The sequence below is a fragment of the Heterodontus francisci genome, chromosome 29, assembly GCF_036365525.1.
Source record: "Heterodontus francisci isolate sHetFra1 chromosome 29, sHetFra1.hap1, whole genome shotgun sequence".
NCBI classification, from domain to species: Eukaryota; Metazoa; Chordata; class Chondrichthyes; order Heterodontiformes; family Heterodontidae; genus Heterodontus; species Heterodontus francisci.
In genome coordinates this window covers 43,592,668-43,607,540 of record NC_090399.1, presented here as the reverse complement: position 1 = coordinate 43,607,540, position 14,873 = coordinate 43,592,668, and the positions used below count along the sequence as shown (strand labels likewise).

At 55.2% G+C, this 14,873-nt stretch overlaps 1 protein-coding gene across 1 annotated transcript in view; it reads left to right on the top strand.

Annotated features, from left to right (window-relative positions):
- Positions 1-14,873, top strand: part of LOC137345808 (collagen alpha-2(XI) chain-like) — a 730,020-nt gene that overhangs the window by 286,923 nt on the left and 428,224 nt on the right. The window contains exons 20-23 of the mRNA XM_068009057.1: positions 609-662; positions 1,879-1,932; positions 2,868-2,912; positions 10,998-11,051. Of these exons, the coding sequence (XP_067865158.1) occupies positions 609-662; positions 1,879-1,932; positions 2,868-2,912; positions 10,998-11,051 (207 nt within the window). The remainder of the gene's footprint in view (positions 1-608; positions 663-1,878; positions 1,933-2,867; positions 2,913-10,997; positions 11,052-14,873) is intronic.

Genomic DNA, 14,873 nt, shown 5'->3' with positions numbered 1-14,873 from the left:
CCCTGTGGTGATCAGTGTGTGTGTGAGTGTGTGTGAGTCCCTGTGGTGATCAGTGTGTGTGTGTGTGTGTGTGTGTGTCAGTCCCTGTGGTGATCAGTGTGTGTGTGAGTGTGTGTCAGTCCCTGTGGTGATCAGTGTGTGTGTGTGTGTGTGTCAGTCCCTGTGGTGATCAGTGTGTGTGTGAGTGTGTGTGAGTCCCTGTGGTGATCAGTGTGTGTGTGTGTGTGAGTCCCTGTGGTGATCAGTGTGTGTGTGAGTCCCTGTGGTGATCAGTGTGTGTGTGTGTGTGAGTCCCTGTGGTGATCAGTGTGTGTGTGTGTGTTAGTCCCTGTGGTGATCAGTGTGTGTGTGAGTGTGTGTGAGTCCCTGTGGTGATCAGTGTGTGTGTGTGTGTGTTAGTCCCTGTGGTGATCAGTGTGTGTGTGAGTGTGTGTGAGTCCCTGTGGTGATCTGTGTGTGTGTGTGTGTTAGTCCCTGTGGTGATCAGTGTGTGTGTGAGTGTGTGTGAGTCCCTGTGGTGATCAGTGTGTGCTGCTGTAAAAGAGTGTGAGCTCGCACTGAGTTGCAGTGTTGAAGTACCTGCTCATGTCTGTCTTTGTGTTGCACAGGGTGACCGAGGTTTTGATGGACTTCCTGGCCTTCCTGGAGAAAAGGGGAACCGGGTGAGTACATGACTGAGCAGCCGAGTGCACTGAGACCGGTGCATTGGGTCTTTCTGACGGCTTGCTCGAGGCGAGGTAACTGGCCCTCAGCCGAGCGCGGATCAGGAGGACGGGCACACGTTTGCGCACCCGCCTCAGCGAGGGATGGAATTCTAGAGGTAGTGCAGAGGTGCCAGTGTCACGCTTTTGCCGTTGTGATCTGTCGATCAAGCACGCTCGCCAAAATGACGCGGGTCCAGTCGCACCTGAAGGGAGGAACTCAGATCCAAACGGGTAGGTGCAAGTGAGCGGCCCATTCTGTCATCTCTCTCGCACCCGAGGTGAAGTCGCGCTGAAGTCTGACAGTGAAAATCATTTCATCATTTGTAGTTTCGCAGGGTGGAAAAGGGTTAAAGGGCACAGGGTAGACGTATCGGGTGTAACTTTAACTCAGCTAACCCAGAGGATTGAGTGGGATGCCGCTTTTGTGCACCGCCCGGATATTACTCTCCGTTCTCTTTGAGAGTAAACTCGGGGTATAAGCATTTGGCAGTGCTTGTGTTCATGAACTTTGACACATGCCAATCAGAGCTTCCAGCACGGATGTTTCTCCAATCCCCAATCCCCAAGTGGCATCAGCGGCTGAGTTAACCGTCCGGCTATCGGCAAAGCGCAGGATGAGACGTTAAGCCGAGGCCGCGCTGGTCCGCTCTTGTAAAAGATCCCACGGCCGCTATTTTGAAGAAGAGCAGGGGAGACCTCCCCAGTGACCTGGCCTAACATTTATCCCTCAAACTAACGCCATTCAAAGACAGGTTGTCCATCCATTCGGCGCATTGGGGCGTGCGAGGATCTTGCGGTGCGCCAACTTCCAGGCGGGACAATGGCGACCGCACTTCAAACGTGCTTCATTGGTTGTCGAGCACTTTGGAACATCCTGAGGTGGGGGAAAGGTGCGATAGGGAGCCGCGTCTGCCTGTCTTTGAAAATGAACCTCAAGGGGTCAGTTCTCCACCTGCACAGCTCCTGATGCTGGGCCTTGTGTGTTGAGGTGTGCATTCCGCCCGTGCTTTCCCATTTACTGATGTCATGGGGTGTGAAAGGTGGGCTGGGCACCATGTTCCAGTGCGTTGTCCCCGACAGACGGGGGGGGGGGCTCCGCGCCGGAAGCACGATGGCGGAAAGTTATTGGTGGCGTGCCGGCAGCTTGATCTCCTCATTTGTCTTGTCGTTGTAGGGGGAGCCTGGCGCTCAGGGACCACTGGGAAAGCAAGGGGAAGACGGAGAGAGGGTGAGTGTTTGCCTTGTTCCACCGGTGATCTGTTCATTGAAAGCAGGGAGTGCGGGGGGTGGGGAGGGTGCCGGGGTTGCCTCATGGGATTGAGGCGTGGAACGGGGCGGATCATGACATTGGCGGGAGACTGAAGGGTAGGTGCAGGGCAGGATAGGACTGGAGCGGTGGGTGGGAGGTGAGGACGTTGCAATGGGTGTAAAACAGGCGCTGCAGATTGTCTCGCCTCATAATCTCCGGGGCCGGGCCTCCAATCCACTCCCATCACTGATGGTCATGCTCCTCCGCCTGGGACAGTGGATTACACCCTGCGGGCAGCTCACCTCATTCCCCATGGGTGTTGTGTCAGTCATTCTTCCTCCCCACCCCCCACTTCTCATCTCCGCTGCCCACCCCCCCCCTCCTCCCCCCGATGTCAGAAGGTCATGGGTTCAAGTCCTTCTTCAGAGACTCGAGCGCAAACTCCAGGCTGACACTCGGGAGCAGCGCTGAGGGAGCACTGCACAGCCGGAGGTGCCGTCTTTCAGATGAGACGTGAAACCGAGGCCCCGTCTGCCCTCCCAGGCGGAGGTGAAAGATCCCGCAGCCATTATTTTGAGGAAGAGCAGGGGGAGAATTCCCCGGCGTCCGGTTGCAGTATTTACCCCTCCAATCATTGAAAAAAGTTTCTCAGCTCATTGTCTGATTGTGGGATCTTGCTGTGCACAGGCTGAATGCCACATTTCCTGCATTGCAACAGCGACTACCCTTTGAAAAGTAATTCATTGTCTGTAAAGCACTTTGGGACGTCGTGAGATTGTGAAAGGCTGGGTATAAATTTCATTAGCTTACCTCTCCTCTCTGGACATCTGCTTTGTTTGTTGGCTGCGCTGTGAGAGAGAGGTGACTGCAATCGCTTTGCGATTTAATACCTTCTGTTTGGCTTTGTTCTGCAGGGAGATGACGGGGAGGCTGGACCCAGAGGCTTGCCAGGTGAACCTGTAAGTATCACCCGGACTTGTTCCCCCATTCGAGTGAAGAGAATCCGGGGCATGGCCAGGGTGCCACGAGCATCAGAGGGTCCGAGCGCAGAGGGCCCAATCCCAGAGGGTCCGATCCCAGAGGGGCTGAACCCAGAGGGACCCATTTCCACTGGGAGCCAGGCTGTCCCAGGCTTCTCTGTCCAGCTCCCAGTGCTGAATTCCTCACTCACTCCCCCTTCAGTCCACCTAGAGACACAGTCACAGCACAGAGGCACTCTGCCAAAACCCCCCCACCTCACACTCTCCCAAAACCCCCCACCTCACACTCTCCCAAAACCCCCCCACCTCACACTCTCCCAAAACCCCCCCACCTCACACTCTCCCAAAACCCCCCCACCACACACTCTCCCAAAACCCCCCCCACCTCACACTCTCCCAAAACCCCCTCACCTCACACTCTCCCAAAACCCCCCCACCTCACACTCTCCCAAAACCCCCCCACCTCACACTCTCCCAAACCCCCCCCCACCTCACACTCTCCCAAAACCCCCCCCCCACCTCACACTCTCCCAAAACCCCCCCACCTCACACTCTCCCAAAACCCCCCCCCACCTCACACTCTCCCAAACCCCCCCCCCCACCTCTCACTCTCCCAAAACCCCCCCACCTCACACTCTCCCAATACCCCCCACCTGAAACTCTCCCAAAACCCCCCCACCTCACACTCTCCCAATACCCCCCCCCATCTCACACTCTCCCAAAACATCCCCACCTCACACTCTCACAATAGCCCACCACCTCACACTCTCACAATACCCCCCACCTCACACTCTCCCAATACCCCGCCCAACTCCCATTTTCCCAAACCCTCCCATTTCACACTCTCCCAATTCCCCCACCCACCTCACACTCTCCCAATAACCCCCACCTCACACTCTCCCAATACCCCCCACCTCACACTCTCCCAATACCCCCTCACCTCACACTCTCCCAAGACCCTCCACACGTCACCCTCTCCCAATACCCCCCACCTCACACTCTCCCAATACCCCCCACCTCACACTCTCCCAATACCCCCTCACCTCACACTCTCCCAAGACCCTCCACACGTCACCCTCTCCCAATACCCCCCACCTCACACTCTCCCAATACCCCCTCACCTCACATTCTCCCAATACTCTCCACACCTCACACTCTCCCAGTAACCCCCCCCCCACACCTCACACTCTCCCAATACCCTCGCACCTCACCCTCTCCCAATACTCGCCCCACCTCACACTCTCCCAATACCCCCCATCTCACACTGTCCCAATACTGCCCCCCAAAACCTCACACTCTCCCAATACCCTCGCACCTCACCCTCTCCCAATACCCGCCCCACCTCATACTCTCCCAATACCCGCCCCACCTCACACTCTCCCAATACCCCCACCTCACACTCTCCCAATAGCCCCCACACCTCACACTCTCCCAATACCCCCCACACCTCACACTCTCCCAATACCCCCCACCTCACACTCTCCCAATACCCCCTCACCTCACACTCTCCCAAGACCCTCCACACGCCACCCTCTCCCAATACCCCCCACCTCACACTCTCCCAATACCCCTCACCTCACACTCTCCCAATACTCTCCACACCTCACACTCTCCCAGTAACCCCCCCCCCCCCACACCTCACACTCTCCCAATACCCCCCACCTCACACTGTCCCAATACTGCCCCCCAAAACCTCACACTCTCCCAATACCCTTGCACCTCACCCTCTCCCAATACTCGCCCCACCTCACACTCTCCCAATACCCCCCACCTCACACTCTCCCAATACCCCCTCACCTCACACTCTCCCAAAACCCCCCCCACCTCACACTCTCCCAAAACCCCCCCACCTCACACTCTCCCAAAACCCCCCCACCTCACACTCTCCCAAAACCCCCCCCCCCCACCTCACACTCTCCCAAAACCCCGTCACCTCACACTCTCCCAAAACCCCCCCACCTCACACTCTCCCAAAACCCCCCCACCTCACACTCTCCCAAAACCCCCCCCACCTCACACTCTCCCAAACCCCCCCCCACCTCACACTCTCCCAAAACCCCCCCACCTCACACTCTCCCAATACCCCCCACCTCACACTCTCCCAATACCCCCCACCTCACACTCTCCCAATACCCCCCACCTGAAACTCTCCCAATACCCCCCACCTCACACTCTCCCAATACCCCCCACCTGAAACTCTCCCAATACCCCCCCACCTCACACTCTCCCAATATCCCCCCACCTCACACTCTCCCAATACCCCCCCCCCACCTCACACTCTCCCAAAACATCCCCACCTCACACTCTCACAATAGCCCACCCCACCTCACACTCTCCCAATACTCCCACCACTCACACTTTCCCAAAACCCCCCATTTCACACTCTCCCAATTCCCCCACCCACCTCACACTCTCCCAATAACCCCCACCTCACACTCTCCCAAAACCCCCCCACCTCACACTCTCCCAAAACCCCCCCCCACCTCACACTCTCCCAAAACCCCCTCACCTCACACTCTCCCAAAACCCCCCCACCTCACACTCTCCCAAAACCCCCCCACCTCACACTCTCCCAAAACCCCCTCACCTCACACTCTCCCAAAACCCCCCCACCTCACACTCTCCCAAAACTCCCACACCTCACACTCTCCCAAAACCCCCCCCCCCACCTCACACTCTCCCAAAACCCCCCCCACCTCACACTCTCCCAAAACCCCCCCCCACCTCACACCCTCCCAAAACCCCCCCACCTCACACTCTCCCAAAACCCCCCCCACCTCACACTCTCCCAAAACCCCCCCACCTCACACTCTCCCAAAACCCCCCCACCTCACACTCTCCCAAACCCCCCCACCTCACACTCTCCCAGTACCCCCCCCCACCTCACACTCTCCCAATACCCCCCACCTGAAACTCTCCCAAAACCCCCCCACCTCACACTCTCCCAATACCCCCCCACCTCACACTCTCCCAAAACCCCCCCACCTCACACTCTCCCAAAACCCCCTCACCTCACACTCTCCCAAAACCCCCCCACCTCACACTCTCCCAAAACTCCCACACCTCACACTCTCCCAAAACCCCCCCCACCTCACACTCTCCCAAACCCCCCCCCACCTCACACCCTCCCAAAACCCCCCCACCTCACACTCTCCCAAAACCCCCCCCACCTCACACTCTCCCAAAACCCCCCCACCTCACACTCTCCCAAAACCCCCCCACCTCACACTCTCCCAAACCCCCCACCTCACACTCTCCCAATACCCCCTCACCTCACACTCTCCCAAGACCCTCCACACGTCACCCTCTCCCAATACCCCCCACCTCACACTCTCCCAATACCCCCTCACCTCACATTCTCCCAATACTCTCCACACCTCACACTCTCCCAGTAACCCCCCCCCCCCACACCTCACACTCTCCCAATACCCTCGCACCTCACCCTCTCCCAATACTCGCCCCACCTCACACTCTCCCAATACCCCCCATCTCACACTGTCCCAATACTGCCCCCCAAAACCTCACACTCTCCCAATACCCTCGCACCTCACCCTCTCCCAATACCCGCCCCACCTCATACTCTCCCAATACCCGCCCCACCTCACACTCTCCCAATACCCCCACCTCACACTCTCCCAATAGCCCCCACACCTCACACTCTCCCAATAACCCCCCACACCTCACACTCTCCCAATACCTGCCCCACCTCACACTCTCCCAATACCCCCCACACCTCACACTCTCCCAATACCCCCCACCTCACACTCTCCCAATACCCCCTCACCTCACACTCTCCCAAGACCCTCCACACGCCACCCTCTCCCAATACCCCCCACCTCACACTCTCCCAATACCCCTCACCTCACACTCTCCCAATACTCTCCACACCTCACACTCTCCCAGTAACCCCCCCCCCCACACCTCACACTCTCCCAATACCCCCCACCTCACACTGTCCCAATACTGCCCCCCAAAACCTCACACTCTCCCAATACCCTTGCACCTCACCCTCTCCCAATACTCGCCCCACCTCACACTCTCCCAATACCCCCCACCTCACACTCTCCCAATACCCCCTCACCTCACACTCTCCCAAAACCCCCCCCACCTCACACTCTCCCAAAACCCCCCCACCTCACACTCTCCCAAAATCCCCCCACCTCACACTCTCCCAAAACCCCCCCCCCCACCTCACACTCTCCCAAAACCCCGTCACCTCACACTCTCCCAAAACCCCCCCACCTCACACTCTCCCAAAACCCCCCCACCTCACACTCTCCCAAAACCCCCCCCACCTCACACTCTCCCAAACCCCCCCCCCCACCTCACACTCTCCCAAAACCCCCCCACCTCACACTCTCCCAATACCCCCCCACCTCACACTCTCCCAATACCCCCCACCTGAAACTCTCCCAATACCCCCCCACCTCACACTCTCCCAATACGCCCCCACCTCACACTCTCCCAATATCCCCCCACCTCACACTCTCCCAATACCCCCCCCCACCTCACACTCTCCCAAAACATCCCCACCTCACACTCTCACAATAGCCCACCCCACCTCACACTCTCCCAATACTCCCACCACTCACACTTTCCCAAAACCCCCCATTTCACACTCTCCCAATTCCCCCACCCACCTCACACTCTCCCAATAACCCCCACCTCACACTCTCCCAAAACCCCCCCACCTCACACTCTCCCAAAACCCCCCCCCCCACCTCACACTCTGTCAAAACCCCCTCACCTCACACTCTCCCAAAACCCCCCCACCTCACACTCTCCCAAAACCCCCCCACCTCACACTCTCCCAAAACCCCCTCACCTCACACTCTCCCAAAACCCCCCCACCTCACACTCTCCCAAAACTCCCACACCTCACACTCTCCCAAACCCCCCCCCCCCACCTCACACTCTCCCAAAACCCCCCCCACCTCACACTCTCCCAAAACCCCCCCCCCACCTCACACCCTCCCAAAACCCCCCCACCTCACACTCTCCCAAAACCCCCCCCACCTCACACTCTCCCAAAACCCCCCCACCTCACACTCTCCCAAAACCCCCCCACCTCACACTCTCCCAAACCCCCCCACCTCACACTCTCCCAGTACCCCCCCCACCTCACACTCTCCCAATACCCCCCACCTGAATCTCTCCCAAAACCCCCCCACCTCACACTCTCCCAATACCCCCCCACCTCACACTCTCCCAAAACCCCCCCACCTCACACTCTCCCAAAACCCCCTCACCTCACACTCTCCCAAAACCCCCCCACCTCACACTCTCCCAAAACTCCCACACCTCATACTCTCCCAAAACCCCCCCCACCTCACACTCTCCCAAAACCCCCCCCACCTCACACCCTCCCAAAACCCCCCCACCTCACACTCTCCCAAACCCCCCCCCACCTCACACTCTCCCAAAACCCCCCCACCTCACACTCTCCCAAAACCCCCCCACCTCACACTCTCCCAAACCCCCCCACCTCACACTCTCCCAAACCCCCCCACCTCACACTCTCCCAGTACCCCCCCCCACCTCACACTCTCCCAATACCCCCCACCTGAAACTCTCCCAAAACCCCCCCACCTCACACTCTCCCAATAACCCCCACCTCACACTCTCCCAATACCCCCCACCTCACACTCTCCCAATACCCCCCACCTCACACTCTCCCAATACCCCCTCACCTCACACTCTCCCAAGACCCTCCACACGTCACCCTCTCCCAATACCCCCCACCTCACACTCTCCCAATACCCCCTCACCTCACACTCTCCCAATACTCTCCACACCTCACACTCTCCCAGTAACCCCGCCCCACACCTCACACTCTCCCAATACCCTCGCACCTCACCCTCTCCCAATACTCGCCCCACCTCACACTCTCCCAATACCCCCCATCTCACACTGTCCCAATACTGCCCCCCAAAACCTCACACTCTCCCAATACCCTCGCACCTCACCCTCTCCCAATACCCGCCCCACCTCATACTCTCCCAATACCCGCCCCACCTCACACTCTCCCAATACCCCCACCTCACACTCTCCCAATAGCCCCCCACACCTCACACTCTCCCAATAACCCCCCACACCTCACACTCTCCCAATACCTGCCCCACCTCACACTCTCCCAATACCCCCCACACCTCACACTCACCCAATACCCTCCACCTCACACTCTCCCAATACCCCCTCACCTCACACTCTCCCAAGACCCTCCACACGCCACCCTCTCCCAATACCCCCCACCTCACACTCTCCCAATACCCCCTCACCTCACACTCTCCCAATACTCTCCACACCTCACACTCTCCCAGTAACCCCCCCCCACACCTCACACTCTCCCAATACCCTCGCACCTCACCCTCTCCCAATACTCTCCACACCTCACACTCTCCCAGTAACCCCCCCCCCCACACCTCACACTCTCCCAATACCCCCCACCTCACACTGTCCCAATACTGCCCCCCAAAACCTCACACTCTCCCAATACCCTTGCACCTCACCCTCTCCCAATACTCGCCCCACCTCACACTCTCCCAATACCTCACACTCTCCCAATACCCCCTCACCTCACACTCTCCCAATACTCTCCACACCTCACACTCTCCCAGTAACCCCCCCCCCCCCCACACCTCACACTCTCCCAATAGCCCCCCACACCTCACACTCTCCCAATAACCCCCCACACCTCACACTCTCCCAATACCTGCCCCACCTCACACTCTCCCAATACCCTCACACCTCACACTCTCCCAATACCCCCCACACCTCACACTCTCTCAATACCCCCTCCACACCTCACACTCTCCCAATACCCCCCCACACCCTCCCAATACCCCCCCACACCTCACACTCTCCCAATAACTGCCCCACCTCACACTCTCCCAATACCGCTACACCTGACTCATTCTCTCTGAATAAGGTTAGGGTTTCCTATACCCCACAGACTGCAGAGTTTCAGGAACTGTTTCTGGGTTCTGCCTGCGTGGAGTTTGCAAGTTCTCCCTGTGACCGTGTGGGTTTTCGCCGGGTGCTCCGGTTTCCTCCCACAGCCAAAGACTTGCAGGTTGATAGGTAAATTGGCCATTGTAAATTGCCCCTAGTGTCGGTAGGTGGTAGGGAATATGGGATTACTGCAGGGTTAGTATAAATGGGTGGTTGTTGGACGGCACAGACTCGGTGGGCCGAAGGGCCTGTTTCAGTGCTGTATCTCTAAATAAAAAAAATTAAAAAAAATAAAAATAAAGAAGGCAGCTCACCACCACCTTCTCAAGGGCAATTCAGGATGGGCAACAAATGTGGGCCTTGCCGGCAACTTGCATATCTTGTAACTAAATTTAACAAAACTCTGGCCGAGGGAGACTGGGTCACCTGAACATGGCTCTGGGTTTGACAACAGACCTTGTCCAGCTTCTGAGGGAGTGACAGTGGGACTGCATAACTTAGCATTTGGGCTTGGCCGGTAGCTGGACACAGCAGCAAATAGGTAGGTAATCACCTGGCATCCCAAGTCAAAAGAACTCATGCCTGGGGAACGGAGATGGAAGCCGTGAGCCTTGAGCCACTTGTACAGTGCTGTGGGTCTACAAGCCTCACCTTGCTGCAGGATCTGTGTCCCGAGTGTGACATGAATGTTCCTGGGTGGTGAAGGCTGCTGTTCATCTTGCAGCAACCACAGAGCCCTGGCTGGGTCACTGTGCCCTCCGATCAGGGCAATTGCCTAGTCCTGACTGTGGGTTCAACTCAACGCATTGCACAAATCTCGCTGTGTTCACTATAAGGACTTATATCCGAGAATTTCTATTGTGTGCATCGGCCCAATTGTGTGCTCACCACGGGAATTCCCTGACCATGAACTGCCCCACCAGTTGATAACACCATCAGGACAAATCAATCGACCCCGCAGCTGAAGAAGTTTAAATGTAAGGCGGAGCAAAATTAAGATTAAGATTCACTTCCCTCAGTCCTACATGTCAAACTTTTATCAATCATGCAGCGTGGCGTACAAGATCATATCCTGAAATGTTTGTTTATTTTACTCCTATCTCTTTCCCCAAGGGACCAAGAGGACACCTTGGACCAAAAGGACCCCCTGGACTGCAAGGACCCCCTGTGAGTAATGGCAGAAGCAAAATAGTCAAATGTTTTCTGTGCAATGTAGAATTCACTGCTTGGCAGAAAATAATATCTAGAGAAAAATAGGTTTTGGTATCACACAGAGGGCATTCTGTCCCTTCTCGATCCCAGTGGGTCAGTGATGGATCCTCTCATTCTCTCTCGATCCCAGTCAGTGAGTCAGTGATGGATTCTCTGATTCTCTCTCGATCCCAGTGAGTCAGTGATGGATCCTCTCATTCTCTCTCGATCCCAGTGAGTCAGTGATGGATCCTTTCATTCTCTCTCGATCCCAGTCAGTGAGTCAGTGATGGATCCTTTCATTCTCTCTCGATCCCAGTCAGTGAGTCAGTGATGGATTCTCTGATTCTCTCTCGATCCCAGTGAGTCAGTGATGGATCCTCTCATTCTCTCTCGATCCCTGTGAGTCAGTGATGGATCCTCTCATTCTCTCTCGATCCCAGTCAGTGAGTCAGTGATGGATCCTCTCATTCTCTCTCGATCCCAGTGAATCAGTGATGGATCCTCTCATTCTCTCTCGATCCCAGTGAGTCAGTGATGGATCCTCTCATTCTCTCTCGATCCCAGTCAGTGAGTCAGTGATGGATCCTCTCATTCTCTCTCAATCCCAGTCAGTGAGTCAGTGATGGATCCTCTCATTCTCTCTCGATCCCAGTGAGTCAGTGATGGATCCTCTCATTCTCTCTCAATCCCAGTCAGTGAGTCAGTGATGGATCCTCTCATTCTCTCTCGATCCCAGTCAGTGAGTCAGTGATGGATCCTCTCATTCTCTCTCGATCCCAGTCAGTGAGTCAGTGATGGATCCTCTCATTCTCTCTCGATCCCAGTCAGTGAGTCAGTGATGGATCCTCTCATTCTCTCTCGATCCCAGTCAGTGACTCAGTGATGGATCCTCTCATTCTCTCTCGATCCCAGTCAGTGAGTCAGTGATGGATCCTCTCATTCTCTCTCGATCCCAGTCAGTGAGTCAGTGATGGATCCTCTCATTCTCTCTCGATCCCAGTCAGTGACTCAGTGATGGATCCTCTCATTCTCTCTCGATCCCAGTGAGTCAGTGATGGATCCTCTCATTCTCTCTCGATCCCAGTGAGTCAGTGATGGATCCTCTCATTCTCTCTCGATCCCAGTGAGTCAGTGATGGATCCTCTCATTCTCTCTCGATCCCAGTCAGTGAGTCAGTGATGGATCCTCTCATTCTCTCTCGATCCCAGTGAGTCAGTGATGGATTCTCTCATTCTCTCTCAATCCCAGTCAGTGAGTCAGTGATGGATCCTCTCATTCTCTCTCGATCCCAGTGAGTCAGTGATGGATCCTCTCATTCTCTCTCAATCCCAGTCAGTGTGTCAGTGATGGATCCTCTCATTCTCTCTCGATCCCAGTGAGTCAGTGATGGATCCTCTCATTCTCTCTCGATTCCAGTCAGTGAGTCAGTGATGGATCCTCTCATTCTCTCTCGATCTCAGTGAGTCAGTGATGGATCCTCTCATTCTCTCTCGATCCCAGTCCGTGAGTCAGTGATGGATCCTCTCATTCTCTCTCGATCCAAGTGAGTCAGTGATGGATCCTCTCATTCTCTCTCGATCCCAGTGAGTCAGTGATGGATCCTCTCATTCTCTCTCGATCCCAGTGAGTCAGTGATGGATCCTCTCATTCTCTCTCGATCCCAGTCAGTGAGTCAGTGATGGATCCTCTCATTCTCTCTCGATCCAAGTGAGTCAGTGATGGATCCTCTCATTCTCTCTCGATCCAAGTGAGCCAGTGATGGATCCTCTCATTCTCTCTCGATGCCAGTGAGTCAGTGATGGATCTTCTCATTCTCTTTCGATCCCAGTGAGTCAGTGATGGATCCTCTCATTCTCTCTCGATCCCAGTGAGTCAGTGATGGATTCTCTCATTCTCTCTCGATCCAAGTGAATCAGTGATGGATCCTCTCATTCTCTCTCGATCCCAGTGAGTCAGTGATGGATCCTCTCATTCACTCTCGATCCCAGTGAGTCAGTGATGGATCCTCTCATTCTCTCTCGATCCCAGTGAGTCAGTGATGGATCCTCTCATTCTCTCTCGATCCCAGTGAGTCAGTGATGGATCCTCTCATTCTCTCTCGATCCCAGTCAGTGAGTCAGTGATGGATCCTCTCATTCTCTCTCGATCCAAGTGAGTCAGTGATGGATCCTCTCATTCTCTCTCGATCCAAGTGAGCCAGTGATGGATCCTCTCATTCTCTCTCGATGCCAGTGAGTCAGTGATGGATCTTCTCATTCTCTTTCGATCCCAGTGAGTCAGTGATGGATCCTCTCATTCTCTCTCGATCCCAGTGAGTCAGTGATGGATTCTCTCATTCTCTCTCGATCCAAGTGAATCAGTGATGGATCCTCTCATTCTCTCTCGATCCCAGTGAGTCAGTGATGGATCCTCTCATTCACTCTCGATCCCAGTGAGTCAGTGATGGATTCTCTCATTCTCTCTCGATCCAAGTGAGTCAGTGATGGATCCTCTCATTCTCTCTCGATCCCAGTCAGTGAGTCAGTGATGGATCCTCTCATTTTCTCTCGATCCCAGTGAGTCAGTGATGGATCCTCTCATTCTCTCTCGATCCCAGTGAGTCAGTGATGGATCCTCTCATTCTCTCTCGATCCCAGTGAGTCAGTGATGGATCCTCTCATTCTCTCTCGATCCCAGTGAGTCAGTGATGGATCCTCTCATTCTCTCTCGATCCCAGTGAGTCAGTGATGGATCCTCTCATTCTCTCTCGATCCCAGTGAGTCAGTGATGGATCCTCTCATTCTCTCTCGATCTCAGTGAGTCAGTGATGGATCCTCTCATTTTCTCTCGATCCCAGTGAGTGAGTCAGTGATCTATCCTCTTATTCTCTCTCGATCCCAGTGAGTCAGTGATGGATCCTCTCATTCTCTCTCGATCCCAGTCAGTGAGTCAGTGATGGATCCTCTCATTCTCTCTCAATCCCAGTGAGTCAGTGATGGATCCTCTCATTCTCTCTCAATCCCAGTGAGTCAGTGATGGATCCTCTCATTTTCTCTCGATCCCAGTGAGTGAGTTAGTGATGGATCCTCTCATTCTCTCTCGATCCCAGTCAGTGAGTCAGTGATGGATCCTCTCATTCTCTCTCGATCCCAGTGAGTGAGTCACTGATGGATCCTCTCATTCTCTCTCGATCCCAGTGAGTCAGTGATGGATCCTCTCATTTTCTCTCAATCCCAGTCAGTGAGTTAGTGATGGATCCTCTCATTCTCTCTCAATCCCAGTCAGTGAGTCAGTGATGGATCCTTTCATTCTCTCTCGATCCCAGTGAGTCACTGATGGATCCTCTCATTCTCTCTCGATCCCAGTGAGTCAGTGATGGATCCTCTCATTTTCTCTCGATCCCAGTGAGTCAGTGATGGATCCTCTCATTCTCTCTCGATCCCAGTGAGTCAGTGATGTATCCTCTCATTCTCTCTCGATCCCAGTCAGTGAGTCAGTGATGGATCCTCTCATTCTCTCTCGATCCAAGTGAGTCAGTGATGGATCCTCTCATTCTCTCTCGATCCCAGTGAGTCAGTGATGGATCCTCTCATTCTCTCTCGATCCCAGTGAGTCAGTGATGGATCCTCTCATTCTCTCTCGATCCCAGTGAGTCAGTGATGGATCCTCTCATTCTCTCTCGATCCCAGTGAGTTAGTGATGGATCCTCTCATTCTCTCTCGATCCCAGTGAGTTAGTGATGGATCCTCTCATTCTCTCTCGATCCCAGTGAATCAGTGATGGATCCTCTCATTCTCTCTCGATCCAAGTGAGTTA